The following is a 24,946-nucleotide window of genomic DNA, read 5'->3' as shown; positions in this document are numbered from 1 at the left end:
AATCCTGAGCTCCAGATCTAAATTAACTAAGCTAACCTGCTGCCCTGGTTAGTGAGAGTGCTGGGAGCAGTTCACTGTTTGGGCTGTTCTGCTGTTCTCATTCACACGCGGTCAGCTCTGCCCAGCGCCAGCAGCGCGCTGACTCGGGTATCTCTGCACAGGAGCTCAATCTGCTCTGTGCAGGCAATGAGAGGGAGTTTCATCAATATAGTCCAATTAAGCGTGAATCCCTCGCGCCCTGCACAGAGTTAGACTCCCAGATAGATCTGCTTCTCAACTCAGGTGAAATATACTTTAAATTCAGGGGGAGGGAGGAGGTGTTGGGGGGGGGGGGGCGGCTGTCGCTTTTGTTCTGTTGAAAAAGGAGGGGGCTTGTTCCTCCAGGACCAACCTACCATTTGAACCAAGGCCGTGCGCGCGAGCGGGGTTGACATTGGAGCCTGGCAGTGGGAGAAGAGGAGGGGAGAATAAGAGAGGAGGCCACTGAGTCCCAGCACCACTGCTTTTCTGAAGAGAGCCACCATCAGCACGAGATGCACCGTCCTGCTCCTGCTGCCTGACATCCAGCACACACACACACACATATATACAAACAAACACCCACACGTCCAAGGACTCCCTCCTGGAGCTTACCGACGACTCAGCGCGGAGAGGCAGCATTTTTACTGTCATTTCTGATGGACAACATGACTTGGCATTTGCTTGGTTGACTTTTTTTCACCTTCTTCGTGCAGACAGTGTACTACATCTAGTAGTAACATCACGACTTGTGTACTGTAACTTGGAAAGCTCGGACATTTTCGCATTAAGTGCACTTAGATCAGACTTTGTAAAGGAGCATAGTCGCTCTGCCTGAAGCAGCTTCTCCCCCGGACGTTTCTCCTGTCCTCCCGCTGATCGGATCGTCGCCTTGTGCCTCCGCGCTTTTGGATGTCCGCGCGCAGGCTTTGGCTGAGAGGAGCTCCCCTGCGTCCAGTGGAAGAGCCGAGCTGTTATCTGTCCTTCACATCACGCGCTAATCCGGTGCGCTGACTTTTATCTCTGCGGCCCGTTCCTCAATCCACAATGAGATTCATTCCGTCACGGTTAAGTTATCTGTGAGTATCCTGCGCGTCCTGCGCACTTTTACGCATTTAAACCCTGCGGTTTGCTCGGTGGCAGTTTATTAATCTGAGACTCTCTGTTTTGTTTTTCTCCAGATTTCTTCACCTCTTTGCGTTCTGCTACTATGCTCAGGTATGTAGATTTACACCCATTACATTCCCTTTTTTAGCTGTTATGGTACGACATGTGGCCAGACTTTAATTGCATGAAATTACACACTTTAAATAAAAGACTCTTAAAAATAGTAAAGGTAACTGTGAGTTCTGTATAGAACCATATACAACACCTTCTCCATCCATCTGAAGAACGATTTCATCGTGCCAAGAACCTTTTATCAGTGAACCTTTTAAGAACCTTCTTTGCAAGTCTGCTTATTGTACTGTAGGCCTGTTATAGTGCACGTGTAGACCAAAGCATACTCAGCATGTAAAAAAAGAAAAAGTCTGAATGGTGAGTTCCAGAAGTCCAGCACTGGTCACTGGTTACAAATGCAAAAGTGAAGAGAAAAGTGTGCGCGTGCGTGCGTAGATGTCGTTAGCGCTCAGCTGGCTCTCGCAGTGCAGGGCTCGCGCCGCACGCGCCGCAGCCCGCAGGTACCGCGCCAAGGTGAAGCGCACAGGGCGCGCGGAGGAAAAGTTTACGCAGGCAGCGCTGCGCTGGAAGACCTCAGCTAGAGCGGTTCCTGCTTTTAGAGTGAAACGCTAAGCTGTGATATTTATTCATTTCATGCAATTCGCGCTGCTGGCTCACTGTATGCAGTCCTTTTAATGTTCGCACAATTTATAGGCCTCTGCCAAAGCCTAATGAGGCAATTCTGCAGGTATTGATTATGTCGTACTTAATTTCTGACAGGTAACCATTCAGTCCCCGCCTAATTTTACACAGCATGTGAATGAGCAAAGTAGGGTGACGGACCGGGTGAGCCGGAGACTAATTCGGACCTACCAGCTTTACAGCAGAACCAGCGGCAAGCACGTCCAAGTCCTGGCCAACAAAAAGATCAACGCCATGGCCGAGGACGGAGACGCTCACGGTGAGAACCGCCTCATGTTAGCGCTTTGATCGATGCTGTGTTTTGTGCTTGGTGAATTCTGGACTTTTTTTTGTTGTTGTTGCTCTGTCCAGTTGTAATGTATAATAGACGCTGCCTACCTGTTTGGCTATGCTGTGAGGTGACGCAGGAACGCGGTCATCGAAAAAGAAGCTGAAAAAGAAATTGTGGCGTGTAAAAAAGGTTAAATGGATTCTAGATTGTTCTGAAGGTGACTCTCTAGAGAGGGAGTCTGGAAGAGCCATTAAGACTCATCTTACTCCAACCTCCTGAACATTTCCTGAATAACGTTCCTTCCTTTTTTCTGAACTAACTCTGGGTTGAAAATATGTGGGGAGCAGTTCTGGCTTTTACATGTGCATTTGTGTTGCTCACGTTTAGGGCTTTTAGTATTGCAGGAACCCAAGAAGCAAAAGCTAAATAGTCCAGCTTGAAAAAAGAGACCATTTTTGTTTATATGTTTATAACATATACACTATATGTTTATGTATTTTTACACAGCTCCTATTATCAGATAAATGCATTTTAGGAGCCATGCAGTTTCCCAGACAGGAATTAAACCTAGTCCTGACTACATAGGATTTCGAATGGAGATTAACCATTTAAAGAAAATGAACCCTTGTCTAGGAAAGCAGCTTTCATTTGTTTAACTTTAAAAACGTTTACTTATTTTCTTGATGCTCAGGGTGTTGCATAGAGTTGTAATTATGTAGGCTAGAAACACAAGTTTCCATTGCTCCTTTAATATGCGGTATGTTTGGTCTTGGATAAGCTCCAGTAGCAGCTTTCTCATATGTGGCTTCCACACATCAGAAAGCCTTGTAATTACTAGTGCTGTTGAGGTATTTCAGGAAATGCTGGCTCCGGCTTTGGTGACATCCATGTCACCTGAGCATGTTGCAGAGACAGCAGGGTTGTTAGCTCAGGCCAAAGCCTGACTGCAGCTCGTGGGCTTGTGGTTAGGCTCTGCACCAGCAGGTTATCTGACCCCCTCCGTTTGAACCGTAACTCTTTACGATCACTGAGAGCATGGGAGCTGAATCAAAGAGGGGCCGCAAGTGCTAATTCTTGGCATGAAGAACATGTATCATGGGAGGGTGACTTTCGTAGAAACCATCTTCCAGGACACTTGCATAGATGACTTATTGGATTGTGGTTGTTATTTGGATTTATTTATTTTAAGAAATGCTACTTCATTTGCACTAATTCAGCATCTCATCATTTATAGAATTTATAAGATAAAAATGTTGTCTATTATACAACTAAGTGCTGTGTACTTGGCATGAATACTTCATTTTAGCTTTATAAATGTGAATGTTCTGAATTTTAAAACTGATCATCTAGTCAAACATAGCATCTGATGAAGATGATTTCAATGTGTATGCTAAAAAGACGTGCATATTTATTTTAATAGCCTCAACAGCATTGCCAGGGTGGCTTTTTTCTTTGCCGAAGAATTGAGGTCCACCTGTTTTTATCATTTTGAAAGAATTTAGACTTGCATAAATCCTGAGAAATAGCCCCTGTGGGTTTGCGAGTGTGTATGTGTGCATGTGCAATTCTTATAGACAGTATGCTAAAAAATCTTTGCATAATAAAATGACTAAAATGCAAAGGTTTACAAATGAAATTTATATTTGTGTGTCTTTTTATATTTCACAGCAAAGCTCATTGTGGAGACAGACACATTTGGCAGCCGAGTTCGCATTAAAGGAGCTGAGACAGGACTCTACATCTGCATGAATAGAAGAGGAAAGCTGATTGGCAAGGTAAGCAGAAAACACATACTGAAGAAGCTCTGTGTCACAGCTCCTGTTCTGACACAGATTGATATTCGGCAATGTTGGGATTAAGCGGATACATTGTATGGATTGGTTGTGATGGTGAAGGCATCAAATAAATTTTGTATTTAGAGAAGGAACATTACATGGAGTAATGTAATGTAACTCCATCACATGGAGTACACATCTCCCATCCATTCATGCTATGAAGCATTATGATAGTAAAAACACAACATCCGGTGGAGAGAAAGTTGTAAGCAAATAAAAAGCTTCCTCGGACACATTCTCCTTTTGTCTGGTAAATGCTTACAGTTTGCTCCAAGGCCTTTCCTGGGTTGCAGTATGGGATATGGAGTGTAAGGAATAGGATCTTTCCTCCTTTTTTTAGCTGGGCACTCTTGTTCCAGGGTGGATTTGTGCCTCTTTCTTGCTGTGAATGGTAATAAAGTGGGATGGAGACTCGGCCCCCACCTCCCAGCACCCTGCCAGGTGGACCATCTGCTTGGCACCCCTGATCTTATGCTATCTGACATATTGGCCGCCCAACGACAGCCTGCATGAGAGAGTTTTTTTGTTTGTTGTTGTTTTTTTATTGGTGGATATAAGAGGAAATGTATTTGGTGATGGACGTAAGGTTTATTTTTAATGGCCCTTTTTGTTAAGAGGTTGGAGATAGGTTTGCACACCCGGTTTAAGGTGTTGATGTGTTGCCGATTTGGCAGGCTGAGCTCACGAGGCTCTGTTGGTATGGCACAGAGCTGATGCACTTCCTGAGAGGAGTGGATCTGTAGAACATAATGACTGATTGTGTCCATTAATGTTATGTCAGCTAATACTCAGAGCATACAGTGAGAACCCCTACAGAAGTTACAGATAACCAATATTGGATTAATTGAGAATCAGATAAAAATACATGAGATGCTGTATTTTTCCTTGGTTAGTTCTTTAAGAAGAAAATATCAGGACCAATAATGTTATGTCAGTTATTTTCACTTCAGACTATACAGTGAGAAGACAACGACTGGCCTAGTATTTTTCTTAGACATGTCTTGATAAATGCAGTGTTATGATCATAGTCGGGTTTCTATAGCCAACAAGAATGTAAAATTAAAGCATCTATGAAAATATTTTCTTCTCTAATACAAAGCTTTAAACTATTGACCTGTGAGCAGCCCAAGGTGGAAGAAACCATTTATCTCAGAGGATGAATCTGCATTGGTGTTTACCAAAGGGGGAAAGTCATTGGTTACTGCTGTCATTTCTCTCTCTCTTGATCTTGAACTATAATGACTTAAGCATATGCCGTGTGCATGTGGGGAAGCCTCACTTCTACTCTAGGGCAGACTTTCTGCAAATACCTTTCGATAGATTTTCAGAGCTCCCATTAATAATTTATCATTTTACCTTTTTTTGGACTTAAGAACAACTCAGTTTCTGAATCTGCTGTTTTCCTTTCTTCTTCGCAGAGGAACGGTCAGGGGAAAGACTGCATTTTTACAGAGATCGTGCTAGAGAACAACTACACAGCTCTCCAGAATGTAAAGTACGAGGGCTGGTACATGGCGTTCACACGCAAAGGAAGACCCCGCAAGGGCTCCAAAACCAGGCAACACCAGCGGGAAGTCCACTTCATGAAGCGACTGCCCAAAGGACACCACATTGCAGAGCACAGACCCTTTGATTTCATCAATTACCCTTTCAACAGACGGACTAAACGCACCCGTTACTCAGGAGAGCGCTGAAGAGTGAAGCAGGAGAGAAGAGGGAGACAGCGAGGGAGAGAAAAAAATACCATCTCAGATACTGAACAGAATCTCCCCTTATGGACTCCTAAAACAGTTTTTGTACTGAGCATTAACATACCTAACAATTAGTTTGTTTTTTAATGATTTTTTTAGAAAGAAAAAAAAAACACTCTGCAAATGAAAAAAAACAAGGAAAAAGAGATCTATTTTTGTACTCCAGACTTTTAGTACTGACCTGTGTAAAATTTTAGTAAAGCGAAGCACATGACTTGAGATACATGTCAGATGGCAGAGCTGACATTTTAGTAGTGTGCGGACTTCACCATCTCTCTTTTTGGTTTTGTTTTGTTGTGTTTTGACAGTTTTAGAGTAATTTATACTCTTCATATTGCTGCTCATGGGGACTTGAAGGGCCTGAGAGAATGCACTGACAAAAGAAGGCTGTGTTCGGTTACACATACAGCCAAGGCACCTCTCGACCACCCAGTGATAAGACACCCAGCTCATCTGAGTAACCTCTCTTGGTTCTGGAACGTTCTTGAGATAAACACAGTTAAAGCAAATACAGCTTTAAATCCGTTTAGAATTTGTGGCAGCTACATTTTGATAATCACATGTTTCCTACCGTGGTTTCAGCTGTAAATTCAAGGTGTATAAATGCATTGTAAGAAACGTAGGAAAGCCTTTTTGTTCTTTGTTGCATTTTGTCTGTCTGTTTTTTATACATATATAAATATATTTTTTATTTGAGGATGTGTAAAATAATTTTAATGATGGAAATATTTATTTAAAATGTGTAATAAATTTACCTTAGAATACTGGTACAAAGTTCTTCATTCTTCTCATTTTATGCTCTTTGTTTGACTGTCATGCCATCCTATCATGGCAGCTTTATTTGGGGGGAGTCCAAATAGCTTTCCTAAACTGCACATGCCTGTTTCAAATTAACATGCAAGTTAAAAATGAGCTGCGAACATTATTCTGCACAATATGCCCCAATACACTGTCTTAAAGAGTTAAACAGAATGCTTTAAATTGTTTGTGTGGGCTCTTCTATCAAAAACAAACATAATTGCTTTTTTCACAAGAACATCCAACCTCTCTTACTTAGTACTGAACAGCCTATTTTTGTTTTGTTCTGTGCTTTTAAGACTGAGCTGTGTAAATTACCTCTGTTCTGATTGGCTGCCCTGTACTGTGCCTCATTTAAAAAAAAAAAGTCCATGCTAAAACACACCTTTTAACTTTAGTGTGAGAGGGTGGGGCTAAACTGCTGTAGACAGAATAGGTCAATGTGGCATTCATGACATCACAAAAACAATTCATTCTAAAGGGGTTAGTTTCCATGAATTGACTGTACAGACAAGGAAGTGAACATATAGGCTACATGAAACTACATCAAGCTTTTTTTTTTTCAAAGGTGGTGGTGGTGGGGGTGGGAGTTCAGTTTTCCATGATAACAAATGTTTCTAAACGATTTTTGGCTTAGACTATATGGTTCTAGGAATAACCTTTAAATCATTATGTAGAGCTTCTTTACATTTGTATACAACATTTACAAAAGAGCCTCTTTATCTCATAATAAAAAAAGCTTACTATTCAATAACTACATGGCCTACAATGCAATTTGGCTTTTTAAGTTATAGTAGCATGTAATTTAAGTTGTAAGTTCTACACCTAACAAAAGTCTAATAAAACTTTGGAAATGCCACGCCTTAGCCATAAATTGAATGGTTTTTAGAGAACATGGTTTATCTATGTCATTGTTCCAGAGAATGCTTTTGCCTACAAAGAGTGTAGTCTGGTATCGAACAACTTACCATTATGTAATTACGTCATAATAAATACCATGATTGTTTGTGTAACCCTTCTGGTTAGTGGCCAGTGGAGCCAGAGATGAAGGTAGCATGTAAAGGCATCTCCCCCGGTCTGTTTGGAGTGGCTCAGCACAGGTCAACAGCTCAGTGGGGCAGTCTCTACAGGGGTCCAGCGCTGTTTGGCCTCTCCTCTAGTTGAACTGGACACGCTGCAGCTCCTCAGCCCTGGCTCCTTGCCATCAGACAGGTGTTTTTCTTTAATCTTAGACCTTTAACACCCTGTAGCTTAATCTGATTGAAAGAGTCTGTTTTGTTCGTGGATGGCAGTGTGTGTTTGCGGACAGGGTCCTAAGAAGCCAAAAGCCAAGATCAGAGAACAGAAGACACTGAGCGAATGAGAATTAGGACGGCGGTCGAGTGCCACACAGAAGAGCTGAAGATCCTTAATGGATCCTCTGTGCCTGTCACACAAATTAATGCAAAAGAATCACTCAGTTGAATAAAATGATCCATGAAATATAGATATAATGAGATGATGTAACACATATAAATTATGATTAGCACTAAATGCATTAACAGTTTGGCCCTCTAGTGACAGTGAACCATTATCACATTAAGTTTGTAATATATATCTGCAAAGGATAGACATTATGATTTCACTCAAATTAATCATTTCTTATGTTGAAGAAATTAGCAATAGTGTTAAATTAGCATTATGTATATTTTTGCAGGTATATTAGTAAAACCTGACAGTTTTTATGGCGCAGTCCACCATGTGGTCAGCCTCATGTTATGCTAGTAGCTGACCCGGGGTGCAGGGGTCAAACCTGTGGAAAGGCCAGTAGCTCAGCAGGGCTCTCTGCAGCACAGCATTTCTAAGCCTTTCTACATGTATTCTAGCCACACTCAACTCTACTTGAGCCCGTTAGTAGAAACTTACACTGACCTCTAGAATAACCAAATCCTCAAGATAGTACTTTATAGGCATAACATTTCTAAGTATAAAATACTGATCATTTAGGAAATGAAGCAGAGAATATATTAAATGTCATTATATAATGCATACATTATTATTGTACACATAAATCTAACCTGGTATGGCTATATATATATATATATATATATATATATATATATATATATATACAGGCAATCTTTAAAATGTATTGTTTTTGTAAATGCATTCCATATTAAAATAATGTTTATACATTTAGGGGTACATGGAATCGGAAAAAAATAGCAGTCTAATCACAGTAGAAGTATTTTGTCCACTGTCCATCCAAATATAGAGCAGACAGTCAATATAGGGAAAGAGAGTTATTTTTTTATTTAAAATATCTTCAAAAATACCACAGTTTTGCAACATTCCACCTCAAAATTTGAAATAAGCATTATACATATGTTTATTTTTATTGTTTAACAACACATAGATTTCCTCCACAAGAACATGTAAGACTCCCTGTAGCTTTCACATTTAAGGTGACCACTACTGATTAACAGGGCTTGATGATTTGCCACGGTCATCCTGTATTATCTGGCTGTGGTTTCCCGTTGAATTTGTCTCAGTAACCATAAAATTGTAGAAACCAGAGGGATCCAGCAGGTTGTGGGAAAAATCACACCTTCTGTGTAGCTTGTGATGCCATGTAAATGAGGTGCAATTCCACTGAAAAAAGGGGACGCAAAACTGCTTTCATCCATTTTATTGAGCTGCAACCGTCATCCTTAACCCCAGATAAACAAACAGAGCTACCTTCTTAATTTGCTTAGGGAGCAATTTAGACTTGTACAAGGCCCCCTGCTGAACCTGTAGAATGCCAGAGTGAGAGAATGGGATGACCCAGACCTCTAAGCAGTGTCTTCACATTCTGCTTTACTCTATCCATAAAATCTTTCCTGCAAACAGGAGCTCAATTGAGGAAACGTGTTTTGGAAATTATATAAGTAAACCCTTTTAGTCCAAATCAGGCCCATTCACTAAGTAAGCAAATGTTTTTTTTAACACAAAACAAACTACTAGCAAACATACATTACCAAAATCCAGAGATCTCTAAACTGTCAAAAATGGAAAAAAGTCAAGACATGTTGAAAATGTATTAACTTCAGCCATCCAAGAATAAGCATACAGGGCGTTTAAAACAATTATCAAATTATTTGTATTTCAAATAAACCAATACATCTATATAAATAAGCAAGATGTATGTTGTATGAACCAGCAAGCAGCCAAACTGAAAGACGTAATTGAAATACAAACACTGATTAAAGAGATGAGTCCCGACACTTTAATTGTTTATAAATGGAACTTATGGAAGACCTGTTGACTTTTCCAATTGGATCTGTAATCTTTGTTTGCTCATGCATTTCTAAGACTGATTGTCAGAATGTTCTGAACAATTACAGGCTAAATGTATTTGCCAGCCACACAGAGCACCCTGCACCCCTCTAAAGAGATCAAAAGGGGAGTCCCCCCTCCTTCTTCATTTCCTTTCAGTCATGTCAATTCAGCTGGAAAGTCAACCATAAATGATTTTTTAGAAGCCTGAGTATTGGGGACATGGCCATTCACAGTGCCTGAATTTCAACAGCTGACTTATTGAGCGGATGCATATTTCACTTAAATGCTGTGTAGCTGATCAAAGCCTCAAATGTTCTGTTTGCAATGACAGTGTACTTCTTTGATATGCACAAAGTCAATGATATGTGATAGAAAGGCTTCATCTTCATCACTATTTTCAAAAACGACCAACAACATCATAGAAGACTTTATTTATTTAATATTGTATTTAAACAAAAACTGCTTATAAAACAAGCTCTGATACTTACAATACAGATTCAATTAAATCAAAAATTTATAGTTTACACAATACACATCTCAGAAACTTATAATGGTCATTTCGCATATTGGCACTTTTGGAACAAAAAATTGTATCTCAAAAATGGTAACTTTCATAAAATGTTTAACTTTCAGTGCATGTTAACATAACAAAATCTTTTCCTAGCTATTTTGTGCCATTTCTACCGATTCATTCAGCATGAAAATGTAAACGTTGAGCGTTTTCAAATTATGTTTAAGAAAAAAAATTTTAAATGAGAAATATTTAGTTGTGAAGTTTTGATCTGACACTGATGATATGTTACCACATGCACTGATGACACTGGTATAATTAATGAAAGAGTAATAGAACAACAGGCCTCATTCTCCAATATCTTCTTAAGTTTCTTCTTAAATGTGTTCTTGAGAAAGGTTTTAAGAATAAGTCTACATCAGATTCATGATGTTTTCCTAAAGCATAGAGCTGTTCACACCTTTGTTCTCTAAAGTGTGTGTAGATTCTGTTCTTGCCTAAGAACAAATCTCAAATATGAAAACATTGGTGTACGTCAGAATCTTAATGAAAACTGCATACGTGGGTTTTAAGAAGAAATGTCTTCTTAAGAATTATTGGTGAATGAGGCCCAATATTTTTCAAACAAATTTTTTGAAAGCTAAACAACAAATAATAAAGAAAATAATAATACAAATTGCCTTCTAAACTAAAACAGTATAAAATAAATCTAATATAACTTTAACCTTTCATTGCTTTCATTAACTAGTTAGGAGAGAGAATGTCAGTGTCTGGAGGACACTGAACTACTTAGTCATCACATTGAATAGGTTGAGGTCAAGCTACCACTTCTTTCCGAACAAAAGCAGCTATCAAGTAGATGCATTTCTGACAATCACATACCATAACCGAAGATCAAATGGGCCCACTGTGGGGCTAATTTAAAAATGTGTCATACAATGACAAGCACTGAATGCTTACATAAGATGGACTCCCCAGTCAAAAAGGCTTGCCATACAAAAACGAAAAAGCTGAAGAAGAAACACATCAATGCCACTGATGGAGCCAAAGTGAGGGGTGGACACGGAGAGGATTTGGAAAAAAAGCTAAAATGAAGAAAAGAACAAAATTGCATTCCACAAGCAACTGAGCATGTCTTCAGAGAAATCAAGTCTATAGAAAGCGAGAACACAAACAGAGAAGGAGAGAAAAGACAAGAAGAAGCCTCGGCTACAGCCACTTTTACTGCAGAAATACTAGCTTGTATACCTTTCTACGAATAGAAGTCAAATAATTCATTTCATAATGACACCGGAAAAGCACTGAAACAGGCACTGGTTCCAGTCATTAAAATGGTGCATGTACACATGGCAGCTCAGTTTGAAGACCAGGGGCCATTCACTGCTTTCTGAATAGAATTCCATGCAAACTCATCACTATCATATATCAAATTTCCGTACACACCATGCATCGTTGTTTGGGGCAGAAAATTAAGAGATGTGAAATGAGATGTAAATCAGTTCCTGAAGAAACAGAGGCCAGTTTAAAATCAGCTTGGACTAATTTCCACTGTAGAGGACAGCACAACATCTTGTGGGTCTTGTAGGTATGACTTGCGTGTTGTTGTCTTGTCTTATTAATTAATTGTGACTCTGGATGATTTTTGTCTGTGATTTAGGTATTAGAAAAAACATTACAAATGACAATTATTATTGTTATTATTATCATTATTATTATTATTATTGTAATTATGATGATGATGATTATTATTAAGTGTTCTGGAACGTTTATGTTATATACTATTCATTTTGAGACTGAGACTGATGGAGTGGATTGCTGTTGTGTATATATAAAGTTGGTCTGAGTCAGGTAATTCAACAGCCTACGTTTTATGTGTATGTCTTCCAGTCATTTTTACATCTCTAGAACATCAGCATAATCTGCTTCCTATTATTAAACCTTTACTCGACCTCCTGACTGTAATAGGATTTAACAGCAATGATATTTGTCTGTAGCCATACTACTTTCCTTACAGTAAGGCAGAAAAGCCGAGAAAATTCAAAATCTCACAGCCTACTAACCCCCTGTAAAGTGGATGTGATTTTCTGTTTACTTTTCCTACAACACAACTCACGTGACTTGCTTTCACGAGGAATGGCTCCCACCACTGACTGTGTTTACACGATCTGAAAAAATGGGATTCTGTATACATTTGCCTAAAACCGATCAATTATTCAGCTGTAAAGACGTTAATTTACGTCGACGCAAATACACGTTAATAGCTAACGGTAAACAGACATCAAGTGTGAGAAGGAGCCGCAATGTTTCTGTTTCAGTTACCCGACGATGTTCTGTACCTCATCTTGTCGTACTTGGACTACAAATCGCTGTGTCGCCTCTCTCAAGTTTGCAAGAGAAGCCACCACTTTACCGTCCGCGATGGCGTTTGGAGGAGGATAGCAAAAGACTTTATCAACACCGGCATGACAAGACAAGGACCAGACCTGTAAGAATCTATTTCAAAGAGTGAATAGCTAGTCAGCTAGTTGGCTAACGCGGGCCTCCAAGCATGAATCACGCAGCAAGGCTCCGTAAGTTCCGTAGAGAGTGCTGGTTAACATACGAGATCCCACAAGAAACAGCGTAGTTTGTAATTCAGCATTATGTGTAGCGTTTTGCTTTAGCCCGTGTCGACCTGTTTAATAAAACAACCCAAATCCTTAATAGCTGATGTAAATAAATTAAATTAATAGCGTATTGTCGGTAGCATATAGCTCAGTTTTAAAGCTTGTCGAGTAGCAAAGCAACATAGCTTTGCTCACTCTAGCGTTACCTAGCAAAGCTAGCAGCTTAGCTAGGCTAACGTCACCCGAGCACTTAAGTTGATGACAGCAGCTAACGTGACACATTTTACGTCTAGCTTAGGTATTTATAACCGTTTCACAAACATTTAGGCAGGCATTAGAAGGAAGTGTTTCTATTTAGTTCTGCCTTCCAAGAAGCCTTTTTTGTGGTTGTTTGGTTGCTTAAATTCGTTGTGAAGTGGTGTCACTTTGATAAGCCCATGCTCCTCTTACAGGTTATATGTCAACAAGCAGGAAAGCACAGTAACAGACACACTCTAGAATGAATCTAGAATGAGATTAGCTTGAATCTCAAAGAAGTGACAGGTGTGTGGCATGACTCGTTTTCATCTGATCCCAAAATAATGTCCCTCAGGTTGATGTTTATAGGAAATCCCTTCCAGACACATTTAGACAAGTAACTACACTGACAGTACCCTTATATACTACAAAGAGAAAACTATAACTGAAGTATTATCTTTGTTAATATGACCAACTTTTCTTGGTCATCTGCCACACCCCGAAGTGCTTCCTGTGTTTGCCTGCTGATTTTCAGTTCTGTCGGGTCCTCTGACACACAAAATGAAATGTGTGTGGACACACATTTTAGTCGAGAAGTACAAAAGATTTTGGCTGTGTTCAGAATTGCATAGTAATCACATGTCTTATACATACTAAATTCATGAATGTATTGCTTCTGTATTACCCTTGGCATTTAGTGTGGTTGCATTCTGTGTTGGAAGTTGCCTTTTAAGCTCACATTGTCTGAGCAGATGATACGTTTTAGCTCAAATACTTATTAAATATTTATTAAAAGAATTTTCAAGAATTGTTAGAAATTGAAGCAATTATATAGTCTTTTGGTGTGACACAACATTACACTGTAAGGTTAAATTCTAAAATGTCTGGCATGCTTTTTGTCAGAAATGCTGGTAGATGTAGGCCATGATAAATGGCTGTATAGTAGGTTGTTCATTGAATGTAACTGCTTTTATGTTGTTTGTCCAGTTTGCTCAGTTTTTATTTTTTATTCTTTATCTCCATATTGGGTGATCCTTTCTTCTATATTACCGATGCAGCATTCCTAGCATACACACACACACGTACACACACATAAAGGGTGTGTGTGTATAAATAAATGAAAAATGAGCCAGAAGAAATTTTTTTTGTGTGTGCAAATTCCTGAGAAAAATGTTGGAGCATGGAAGTGAACTAATATAAGTATTGGATGTCTACAACAAATAAATCTAGCCATATTTTATTTGTAAGTTTGAGATGAATTTTGACAAATGCAGTTCACCAGACAGACAGATTATAACCAGTAAAAGAGACCAGAAAGGTGAACCAAGATGAATTTAAAATTTCGGCAAAATAGTTTTTGTTTGTGTGCTAGGTACGTGACCACTGTTCGGCCTAATGGATATTAGAGCTGTACTATATAGACAAAACACAATGTGGTTGTGTGGCATAAAGCTTAAGAATTTGTCAGTTCCACTGTGATTTGTTGTGTCTGTACATTCATCTGTGCGCACTACTGATCCCTGTGGGAAATCTTTTTTTAAGCAGTTCTTTGACTATAGAGCAATGTTTGTGATATTTGCATTTGTATGTCATTCAGTTTTGAAACATTTAGTAGCTTTTAAGTTGTTTTTTTTAAACTTTTTTTAAACAGAGTGACCTTCTCATCTCATGCCTTTTAACTCTCAATGAAGCTGAAGTCAGCTTCTGTGTTGTCTTCTTTCACCTCTTCTTGTTTGAATTTTTCTGTTCCACATTAAATGGCACAGCAATTACATTCTGGAGCCTCAGACTAACATAAGCATTGAAATAACTGTCACAAATGGACTTTTAAATATGCTGACATACAGTCGCCTTGCAGTTCTGTATCTTATTTTTATTTTTAAGCCCCTGCCAAAGCCAAAGCTAGTGCAGTGTAAGATAAATTAAGATTAGCGCTCAGATGTTAATCCCCAGCAGAAATGAATCCTCAAAGTTTTGACAGCAAACCACATTAATTAGAGCACTGCATGTTCGCACAGCAGGCTTGCAGTAAAGTAGGAATCAAATATGTAATATACTAGAAAAATACTTTGAAATTCTTTGTTTTTGTCTTGTGTCTTGTTGATATCATAACACTTTTGTGCACCTGTTTTCCTTCTTAAAACAGAAAGGCATTTCTTAAAATGCAGCTTTTATTATTATTATTGCCCTACAAATAAACATTAAAATCTTTCATTAATCCTTTCAGGTATCCTACTATTCTGTTAAAGGACAGAGTGAAGATATCCCAGAATTGGAGTCGAGGTGTTTGTCGTAAAGATATCCTTCTGAAATGGAAGATTAAGTGAGTTGTGTTGTTTTTGTACATCTAATAATAACACCTTCAGCAGAGCACCTCATATAGTACAACCCCAATTCCAATGAAGTTGGGGCGTTGTGTAAAACATAAATAAAAACAGAATATTATGATTTGCAAATCCTTTTCAACCTGTATTCAATTGAATACAATACAAAGACGAGATATTTAATGTTCAAATGGATAAACTTTATTGTTTTTTGCAAATATTCACTCATTTTGGGAGACAGGTCTGGGCTGCAGGCAAACCAGTCAGGTACTCACACTATTTTACTACGAAGCCATGCTGCTCTAACACGTGCAGAATGTGGCTTGGCATTTTCTTGCTGAAATAAGCAGGGACGTCCCTGAAAATGACGTTGCTTGGATGGCAGCACATGTTGTTCCAAAACCTGTATGTACCTTTCAGCATTAATGGTGCCTTCACAGATGTGCAAGTTACCCATGCCATGGGCACTAACACCCCCCCCACAGCGTCAGAGATGCTGGCTTTTGAACTTTGCACTGATGGCCCAGAGGACACAACGTCCATGATTTCCAAAAATATTTCAAAACACATTTGGTAATATCCGTTACAGAATGATGTCGGTTTTTAGTGCAGTGTCGCCTGAGGGATCAAAGGTCACGGGCATTCAATGTTGGTTTTCTACCTTGCCGCTCACTTGCAGAGATTTCTCCAGATTCTCTGAATCTTTTGATGATATTATGGACTGTCGATGATGAAATCCCTAAATTCCTTGCAATTGCGCGTTGAGAAACTTAAACTGAATCTTAAACTGTTGGATTTCCAATTAACCTGTTCACCTGTGGAATGTTCCAAACAGGGGTTTTTTGAGCATTCATCCGTGAAGTGAAACACCACATACACACTAGTGAATACACACATACTAGGGGGCAGTGAGCACACTTGCCTGGAGCGGTGGGCAGCCCTATCCACAGTGCCCGGGGAGCAATTGGGGGTTAGGTGTCTTGCTCAAGGACACCTCAGTCATGAACTGTCAGTACTGGGGATTGAACCGGCAACCTTCTGGTCACAGGGCCAGTTCCCATGACTGCCCCAGCAAGGAATTGCAAATCATCATATTCTATTTTTATTTATGTTTTACACAACGTCTCAGCTTCATTGGAATTGGGGTTGTATGTAGGCATAAAAATTTTAGGGTAGTAAGTTAAATATTCCATAAAAAGCTCTTTTAGTTTTTCTGTGCAGATACATATAATGTAGCTAACAAGTGATTACTGCACCTTTGCCTCGAACTACATTGAGATGATGAATAATAAACAGATATTATTATGGGATTTCTGATGCAGTGCGTGGTGATTGAAGTGTGCTGTTTTAGTTTCTAGTGGTTAGCGCCAGTGAAAATCTAAGGAGGCGTGTTTTGATTTCTTGACTGCATTTGTGAAAATTGTGTATATTTGTATTTTCATTGAATTATTCCTTTAAGTCATTTCCTGCAGTTAAGGGGAAACCGAAAGACATGGGTATGGAATGTGTTGTGCTTTTATTGTCCTATTGAAAAAAGGATTCTGATTCTGGGTGTGTTATTGACCTTACCAGCATGGATAAGAAATCCCTCTGTTTTTTATTAGCCACTACATCAGTCCTTAGAAACCAGATTGAGCTACATGTGTAGGAGTAATTTCCATTCCTTGATTTTTCCCCACAGCTTGTTGCCGTGGATACAGCTGGACGATGATGTGCTGTATCTGTCTCAGGCAGCAGACATTGGAGCATACCATCTCAGGGGGGCTGAGGGGGGGAGGTTCCAGCATAATAGAGTGACTGTGTTTTCAGGACACCAAGAGGATGTGTGTAGATTCACTTTGACAGACACACACCTTGTCAGTGCTGGAGGGTAATTTGCTGTTTTTTGTATTTTTTTTTTCCTTTTGTTTTGGTCCATTAATTTTTCCATTAATTTTATGGTCACTAGTTACAGTATTGCAACTGCTTCTTTGATTTAAAAAATTAGTCCTTTTCTTGTCTACTAGTTTTCACAGTTACCAATTACTGTTTGTTCCCACTACTACTATTACCCACTAATACCCACTATTTTGTTCTTTTTGCATATTATAGTATCATGCCACAGTTGTCCTTCTTTAACTCATAGTAACCCTCCAATGCAAGACAGATAATTCAGATAATATACCTGGGTACAACACCTTGATCTCTATGTTTTTTCATGTGGTTTTTAATATTTAAGCTGATTAATCACATTAACTACTATGAATTATTTTGTGTCTACTGTGAAATTACTTATGAGAATAAGGAATGGACGTCTGAAACCTTACTCGGCTCTTTGGAGTAATAAAAGTCAATTGTACATTTAATTTGTCTAGTCAGCTTGGTTATTGTTTATTTTTTGATGGACCTTTGCTGTGTGCACTTCATACATTTTTGTCTTTTCACAGTGATGGGAAGATCATTATCCATGACAGAAAAAGTGATTATTCTGTGGAGTATTATGGCCATAATCAGGAGGTGAATTGTATTGACTGCAAAGGTGAATTGATCATCAGTGGGTCAAGAGACAGGACTGCTAAGGTAGGGTTTAATTCCTCTGTTGTACTAATTTAAAGTATAGTTTGCAGTGCAACCCAGGATGTCATGATGGTAGGAGATTACAATGGGAAATATCTTGGCATGTCTTCACGAAATATTGGGTTATACCTTTTGATAATGGTGAATATATTGTGTATTACTGAGTTCAATAAACTTTGCCCTCTGTACTCATACTCATACCTGCACACACAGTACCTTAGAGGACATTGCTTCCTTCATGTAATTTATGAAATGGGACTAGACCTCACCAAAGCTTCCTGCAAAGTTCTGTTCAAAGTAATATTTTACATTAACTTTACATGACCATTAACAACAACCACTTAGTAAATTCAGTCTTTATCCATTGCTGAGAATAATCCTAATCTGGTGAATGCAAGTAAACAATTCATATGATTAGCTTTGTGTTGTATCATTATAAGATATCTGTGACCATCAGCACAGCAATACTGGGTTATGCAAAAAATGTGCCTACATGGTGATATACTAAAAATGCACACATAAAGTTCTCATAGGGGAGAACTGATATTTCAATATGTCTGCATAGGTCAGATGATTAGAGGTAAACAAAGCTATGTGGAGTGGTTTGATGTGAAATGTTCCATTCTAGAGAAGCTAATAACTCAGATTTATTTAAAGTGGTGGTAATCCAAACCAGGGGTAGCAAAATATAGGGGTACCCAAATATACCCATTTTATTTACCATGTAAAACCACCAGGGAACCTACATGTGTCTTGAGAGGTTTTAAGTGTAACGATGATGATGGTAAAATGACATTAAATCTAAATGTGCTTTTTAGCCTTGCTGTGTCCTGCTTGTACCCCCCTGCCACAAATATATTTTAGGCCAAAGCCTTGCCTCAACACTTTTGTAAAACAATGTCTCATTGATCAGGCAGCATAGTAATCACCATTTCATAATTTTTGTAGACAAGCGTTTGATTCCTATCATCACCAGTGAACAATTCTGACTCTCTAATTTTGCCTAGAACTGAGCATTTTACATCAAACCACTCTGAATAACTTTATTTACACCTGAACTATTTATGTAGACATTTTGAAAAATCACTGGAATTCCATTTTGAGCACTTATGCAGGAGCATACATGGTAAAAGTTGTCTTAACCTTGGAACATGCAGTATGATGGATTACAGTGCTGCCTGTCTGCCAGAATAAACTGATATTGTTGCAGCATTTAAATGTTTTTGTTTTAAGCAATGTGTGACTGTAACTTTTTCATCAATATATCTTTAGATATGGGCATTACGTCCAAACCAGCTTGGCAAGTGTCTTCATACTGTCCCAACCTATGATCGAGTGTGGTCTGTGGCCATCAGTCCCTCTCTATGGTGAGCACATGTTCCATTTTAACTTTGCTGCTGGAATGTATTATTGTCTGCACTCTTTCAGTTAGTTTTATTTGTCCTTAAAACTCTGAGCAGTGCTTAGGAATCTACCACAAACCATTAAGAGGTGTAAAACATAAAACTACATTGTGTGTTTGAGATGCGAAGACCGCAACTTTCGGCACATTTAACACCTTGGAAGTGTTTGAAAGTCTTAATATACCTGTATAATAATATCAGCCTTTATTATAAAGTCACAAGGAGTTTACTCTGGAGGTAATTTACTTGCTTCCATGACACTTATCCCTTCTTATTTGTGACCCATGGTGTTTAGTGCTTCATTCTTGTTGGTTTTGTTAATGCTTCTGTCAATATGAATCATCATGAGACCCCCAACATCAACCTACTGCTTTCATCGTGGTGAATTTGAGATTGTCCAAATAAAGAATGTATCGGATGGTTTGGAAAAGGGGGTGGAGGGCATCATTATGGATAGAGGGGTGAAATGGTCAGAGACATGGTGCATCAAAGCAGGTGGCCAGACCCTTTTTTTTATATGTACTCTTCAATTTATTGCCATGCAATTGCTTTGAAGTCAGTTAGCTAACACCTCTGAAATGCAGATGGAGAGGGATGGGATCCTGGCTCTAAATGGCTAGAAAGCAGAATTGTGCCCCCTCATGGTGTAGCATATATACATTTTTTTTTTTGCCTTTTTTCGTTCACATTGATTAAGCATTTGCTTTGCAGTATATTCATTAGGAATAATCATATGTAGTGATGGTGCAGTGAGTCCAGATGGTCCAGATAATTTTAATATGGCTTTGATTGTATCTGATATTGAGAAGGAATACTAAAGAAAATGCACATATATTAGAAGAATATTTAGGCTTAATGAAGTTAAACTGTCTTGAGCAAAGCTATTTTTTCCTGATGTGACTAGCTGGTTAAAAAAAGTAGTGTATAAAGTGAGACAAAAAGCAGTGAAGAAGACAAAAGGGGAAAAACTGTGGCAAGATATAATGTCAGTGCAGGGTCGCCTTCACCGCTGCTGCCTTTGATTGCTCAGCCATGTATACACCCACACACTTAATGACACACAGCCACATGAAGCTGTAACACTAGCATTGAGCCTCCACCTGCCTCTGCGTGTCAGGCAGCTGATCTGTCAAGCGCACCTTCGTAGCGGTGCTGAACGAATGGAAACATCGTGCACGGGAAGCAATGAACGGGCGCTGCTAGGCTATTCCCCTTCTTAACCCATCTTTTGTTATAACACAGGCTGTGTGTAGCTGAAGAAAGCCACATGAACAAATGCAATGGTTCAGTGCTGTTTTAGCCGCTCAGCTGAATTATTAAACCCTGGTGCCCTGCCTCCTGAACCACGAATTTAGATTTCTGAATAAGAGACGATTATCCACGTCATTAATTCTCCAATTTGATGGCTGAAATAGCAGGCCCCTGAAACAGACTGCTGCACCCAAATAATGGACCACACTCTTGCTAATATATTGACAATGGGCGAAGTTAATTAAAATAGCCAGAAATCAAGGTGTCAGTTAAGGGGCAAGCTTCTTTGGTTTGAAATGAGTGTTATTTGTGGTATGGTGGTAATGATGATGCAGGTAAAGACATGAAGTAGTTGGAGTATTTCTGATTATTAGGTTGTGATTGTAATCACAGTCAACTTTGCGGTGTCACTCTTTAGTACAATAAGTCACATGAAACCTGAAAATCTGGTATTTGTTCTCTTAAATGCTATTGGAACTTCTGTATTTGTGCTGTAGTATAAAAATAGGGCTGTCACAATTCATTAGTTACAAGTTTTTTAAGTGATAATAAGCAATGTGGCGATTGCAGTCCAATGATGTATGCAGTATTTTTAATGTTACATTTCTACTGATACTAATATATAAACATATTTATAAAATGTAGAAATTACAGAGAAATATGACGCATTTCTTATTTCTAACTGTTTGGACTTAATCAGTAGATTATCTGGTTGCTAATATAATCAATACTGACAGCCCGTTACGTTACAATAAGGATCATCATAACCCCAGTATTCCATGCTTGATTCATCCCAGTGACAATAATTGTGTTGTAGGAGTGAGAATTGAGAAGCTGAAATATTGTGAAGGTGGAGAATGGTAATGGGGGGTTACTAAATGGTGATTGCACAATGTGTGTTTTAATTTGGGAAGCTGAGTGAGGAAGAGAAGGGAGCCCCTTGTGTTGCAAATGTAATTGTTCCAGCTTCACACCTGAAGTATCTAAAGGACAGGGAGTGAGACAGGAGGCGCAGCAGTGAACGACAGGATCCAGAAGAAAGGCGGGGTGGGTGGGGGGGGGGGCAAGAGGAAGAGTAGAAGAGTGGGTGTGCTTCTGACACTGACGTGTTGGAGATTTTATTGCTTCTACCAAGAGCATGTAACAATGGTATAACAAAACTGTGGCTGGTTTTATAGTCATAACTCTGTTACACTGCTGTTATTCTGCTTCTCTCCAAATCACTATAGCTTATATCTTTCCTTTTTGGCTTTCACTTACGTCTCTGTATTTACCCTTATCAATTACCCCCCTGTCTTTCTGTCCTTTTCGCACTCTCTCCCCTCCCACCTACTTTTTTTTGTCAATTTTTCCATTGAACTTAATCGCGAGGTTCATTAGGGGGATATTGTGGCTGGAGGAAAATGCCAAGGTTGGTTCTTGGATTATCTTGTATCTCTTTGCAGTGAACATGATTGATTCCACCAGTATTGCTGCTGCTCCTTTTTCAGGAATTGCTTTTCACAGTTGATTTTTTTTTTTTTTTTTTGCCAAACAGGGTATGTCACACTGTTTTTCTTTTTCATTTTCAACCGTGCTCAGAATTTATCTGTGGTGTTTCAAAAGGCTTAGTCTTCTAAATGATAAGTGATGTAAGTAGCAGGCAGGACTAGTCCCATGCAGGCCGATATCTTTAGTGAATATAGGACCAGAGCTGACTTTGCATTGTAAACACTACCTCTGGAACTCTCTAAATGGCGTCATATGGCTCGCGGTCCCAGTTTTAACTGTGAGGCCAATCTAAAAGAGCTCTCTCTCCCATCGCGAAGGTAATGGCTGCTCTGGCTTCCTGCATTGTTCTCATTCCTCTTCAGGGTCCATTTGCTATCTCATATGAAAGAGACGGTGACCATGCTGAAGATAAAAGAACCGAAGTAAAAGCAGCTGGAATAATTTTTAATTTGTGATCTCGATCGAGCGTCCCTCCCGTCTGAGTCCAGTCTTTGTCTGTCATGTTAGGCCTCAGTCACTTTGCTCTCAATGTGGATTCATCTGCTGCAGTCTCAAAGGAAACTTTGGTGGCTACTAATGGCCTCTGATTAGCATACGTTTTATTTTGGAGGTACTGTTTTAGAACCTGGAATGACTTGTCCAGTTAGTTGATGTGGTCCTCTTTGGAGAATACAACTCTTTAAGTCTTTCAGTGCTCTAATGGGAGCTTAAGCTTGTTGACATTTTAGATTTCAATCTCTTTTCTGGGTTTACTTATTCATTTGTCTATGCATTTATTTATTTATTTATTCATTTAACAACTTGTTTTTCTAATAATTATTTCTTTTTTTTATTATTCTAAATTAAAGGGCGCATATCTTACATTATTTTTGTATCATGCTTTTTTTTTCCCCCTAAGATTCCCTTGTAATGTTTGTTTGATTTTTATGTACCCAAAACAGTCATTCATTTTTACATAACCATTTTCCAACCTCTCTGTATCTCTTAGTATTTAACAGAATATTTTCTTGTTCCTAATTTTTCTTAGAATTAAATAGTTACTGTACTTCTGAGACTGATGTATGCGAATAAGCTATGTTCTGATTGGATTTCCTGTATTCAGCCTCATTCAAAAAGGAGTCTGGATTAAAACACTCTTTGCATTTAGTGTCAGTCGGCGGGTTTACACTGCTCTCAGCTGATATATTGGCAGATATATGTAAATATGATGCTTGGTGTGACATCACAGAAACTATACATAAAAAAGGTACAAATACATAATATACAATGCAAAAACAAGGTATGAAACTGTCACTGGGCTAGTACCCCTCTTGTCACTGGGGTACCTTAGACAGTAATTATACCATAATCCATTGAAATATAGTTTCTATTGACTCCACACACCCATCTGATCTCGTGGGTTTTATTTTAATGTTCTGTTTAAAAACATTAGGTCATGAAAAGATGCTTCTTCTTCTTCTTCTTCTTCTTCTTCTTCTTCTTCTTCTTCTTCTTCTTCTTCTTCTTCTTCTTCTCTTTTGTACTGAATCTAGAATTGTAAGGAGGCATTTGTGAGTTTGTGATTAATAGTCAGCTAAATTGTTTCCTGTAATGTCAAACATGTTAGACCTTTGCTAACAAGACAGGACTTGTTGAGTCTGGAACATGCAATCAAAGAGCATGTAACACTATCTCATGTGTGTACACTCGCCACACCAAATCATACTTCTCTTAAACTCTCCTTTGGGGTCTTTGGTTAAGCTAGAAACATGTGGCCATTTGCCTATTAGTGACAAATTTGAAAATGTTGCTGTTTTTGTTTTTTTTGTTCGTTGTGTTGCACAGTTAAAAACATACTTCTTTTTTCAGATCACTTGAACATGCCTGGTTAAACTAACATACATTTAAGTTAAGAACATTCTGCTGTATCTCCTAATATTTGTTTTTATTTTCAGTCTTAAAAAATATGTTATATAAATACGCAAATAGATGTCAGAGGGAGTTAAATACATTTCAACTCTTGGACTTTTTTCGTATAGTTAGTGATGTTTTGTCCAGCACCTCCAGGCTAACTAGTGTTTTTAAAAAGTGAAAGAGTAGGGCGTAGACTATTTTTATTATATATACTCTATATTCTCTATTATTTTATATATGTATACTCTTCAATTGTTCAATTAAACCCAATGTTTAAAAAATTACAGTCTCAATGAATTGGCAGTGATATATGATGATAATACACATTTTAAATGCTCATATTCTTTTACAGTAAATAATGCCAGTAAATGAGCATGCCCATGTATATAGATTATTGCTTTAATTGTTGTTTAACCTTTTTAACTTTATTAATTGTCAAAATAATGGCTACACTATTACTAATTACTAATCAGTATTTGACAAACCTAAAATAATGCACTGATTTCTCAGACCTCTGAACTTGCAGATACACTGTACCTATTACTGCCATATTTTGCTATGATATGATGCTTTTAAAGCTAATGTGATTGTGAGAAATTCATTATGGCTGATTTCTAAGCACTCTTGCGGCAAAACAGCAGGAAAACAATCTCTGCTGCAGCAGTATTCATGTGGTGCATAAATGCTGCACAGTATATTTGTGATGTACAGTAATTAATTCCCATGAACTCGTTCATAAATTATGATGCCAGATTTGCTGCAGAGATGGTAGCAGCTTTTGTTTTACTTCATTCTAAGTTTGGTTACATCGTAGATCTATGTTGGTGCTCAAATGCAGTGG

At 38.5% G+C, this 24,946-nt stretch overlaps 2 protein-coding genes across 2 annotated transcripts in view; both read left to right on the top strand.

Annotated features, from left to right (window-relative positions):
• The first annotated feature begins 387 nt into the window (after nucleotides 1–387).
• On the top strand, nucleotides 388–5,940 carry fgf8a (fibroblast growth factor 8a). Its single transcript, XM_017722889.2, has 5 exons — nucleotides 388–1,097; nucleotides 1,200–1,236; nucleotides 1,957–2,137; nucleotides 3,818–3,924; nucleotides 5,403–5,940. Exons 1-5 carry the CDS (start codon nucleotides 1,066–1,068, stop codon nucleotides 5,676–5,678), a joined length of 633 nt encoding a protein of 210 aa, XP_017578378.1. The 5' UTR covers nucleotides 388–1,065; the 3' UTR covers nucleotides 5,679–5,940.
• Nucleotides 5,941–12,403: 6,463 nt separating this feature from the next.
• The window catches only part of fbxw4 (F-box and WD repeat domain containing 4), a 30,919-nt gene continuing 18,376 nt past the window's right edge, over nucleotides 12,404–24,946 (top strand). Inside the window, exons 1-5 of the mRNA XM_017722901.2 lie at nucleotides 12,404–12,829; nucleotides 15,415–15,510; nucleotides 17,193–17,381; nucleotides 17,938–18,070; nucleotides 19,340–19,434. Coding sequence (XP_017578390.1) covers nucleotides 12,645–12,829; nucleotides 15,415–15,510; nucleotides 17,193–17,381; nucleotides 17,938–18,070; nucleotides 19,340–19,434 — 698 coding nt within the window. The 5' untranslated portion in view covers nucleotides 12,404–12,644. The remainder of the gene's footprint in view (nucleotides 12,830–15,414; nucleotides 15,511–17,192; nucleotides 17,382–17,937; nucleotides 18,071–19,339; nucleotides 19,435–24,946) is intronic.

The sequence above is a fragment of the Pygocentrus nattereri genome, chromosome 5, assembly GCF_015220715.1.
Source record: "Pygocentrus nattereri isolate fPygNat1 chromosome 5, fPygNat1.pri, whole genome shotgun sequence".
Classification (NCBI taxonomy): Eukaryota; Metazoa; Chordata; class Actinopteri; order Characiformes; family Serrasalmidae; genus Pygocentrus; species Pygocentrus nattereri.
This window is presented reverse-complemented; position numbering and strand designations above follow the sequence as displayed.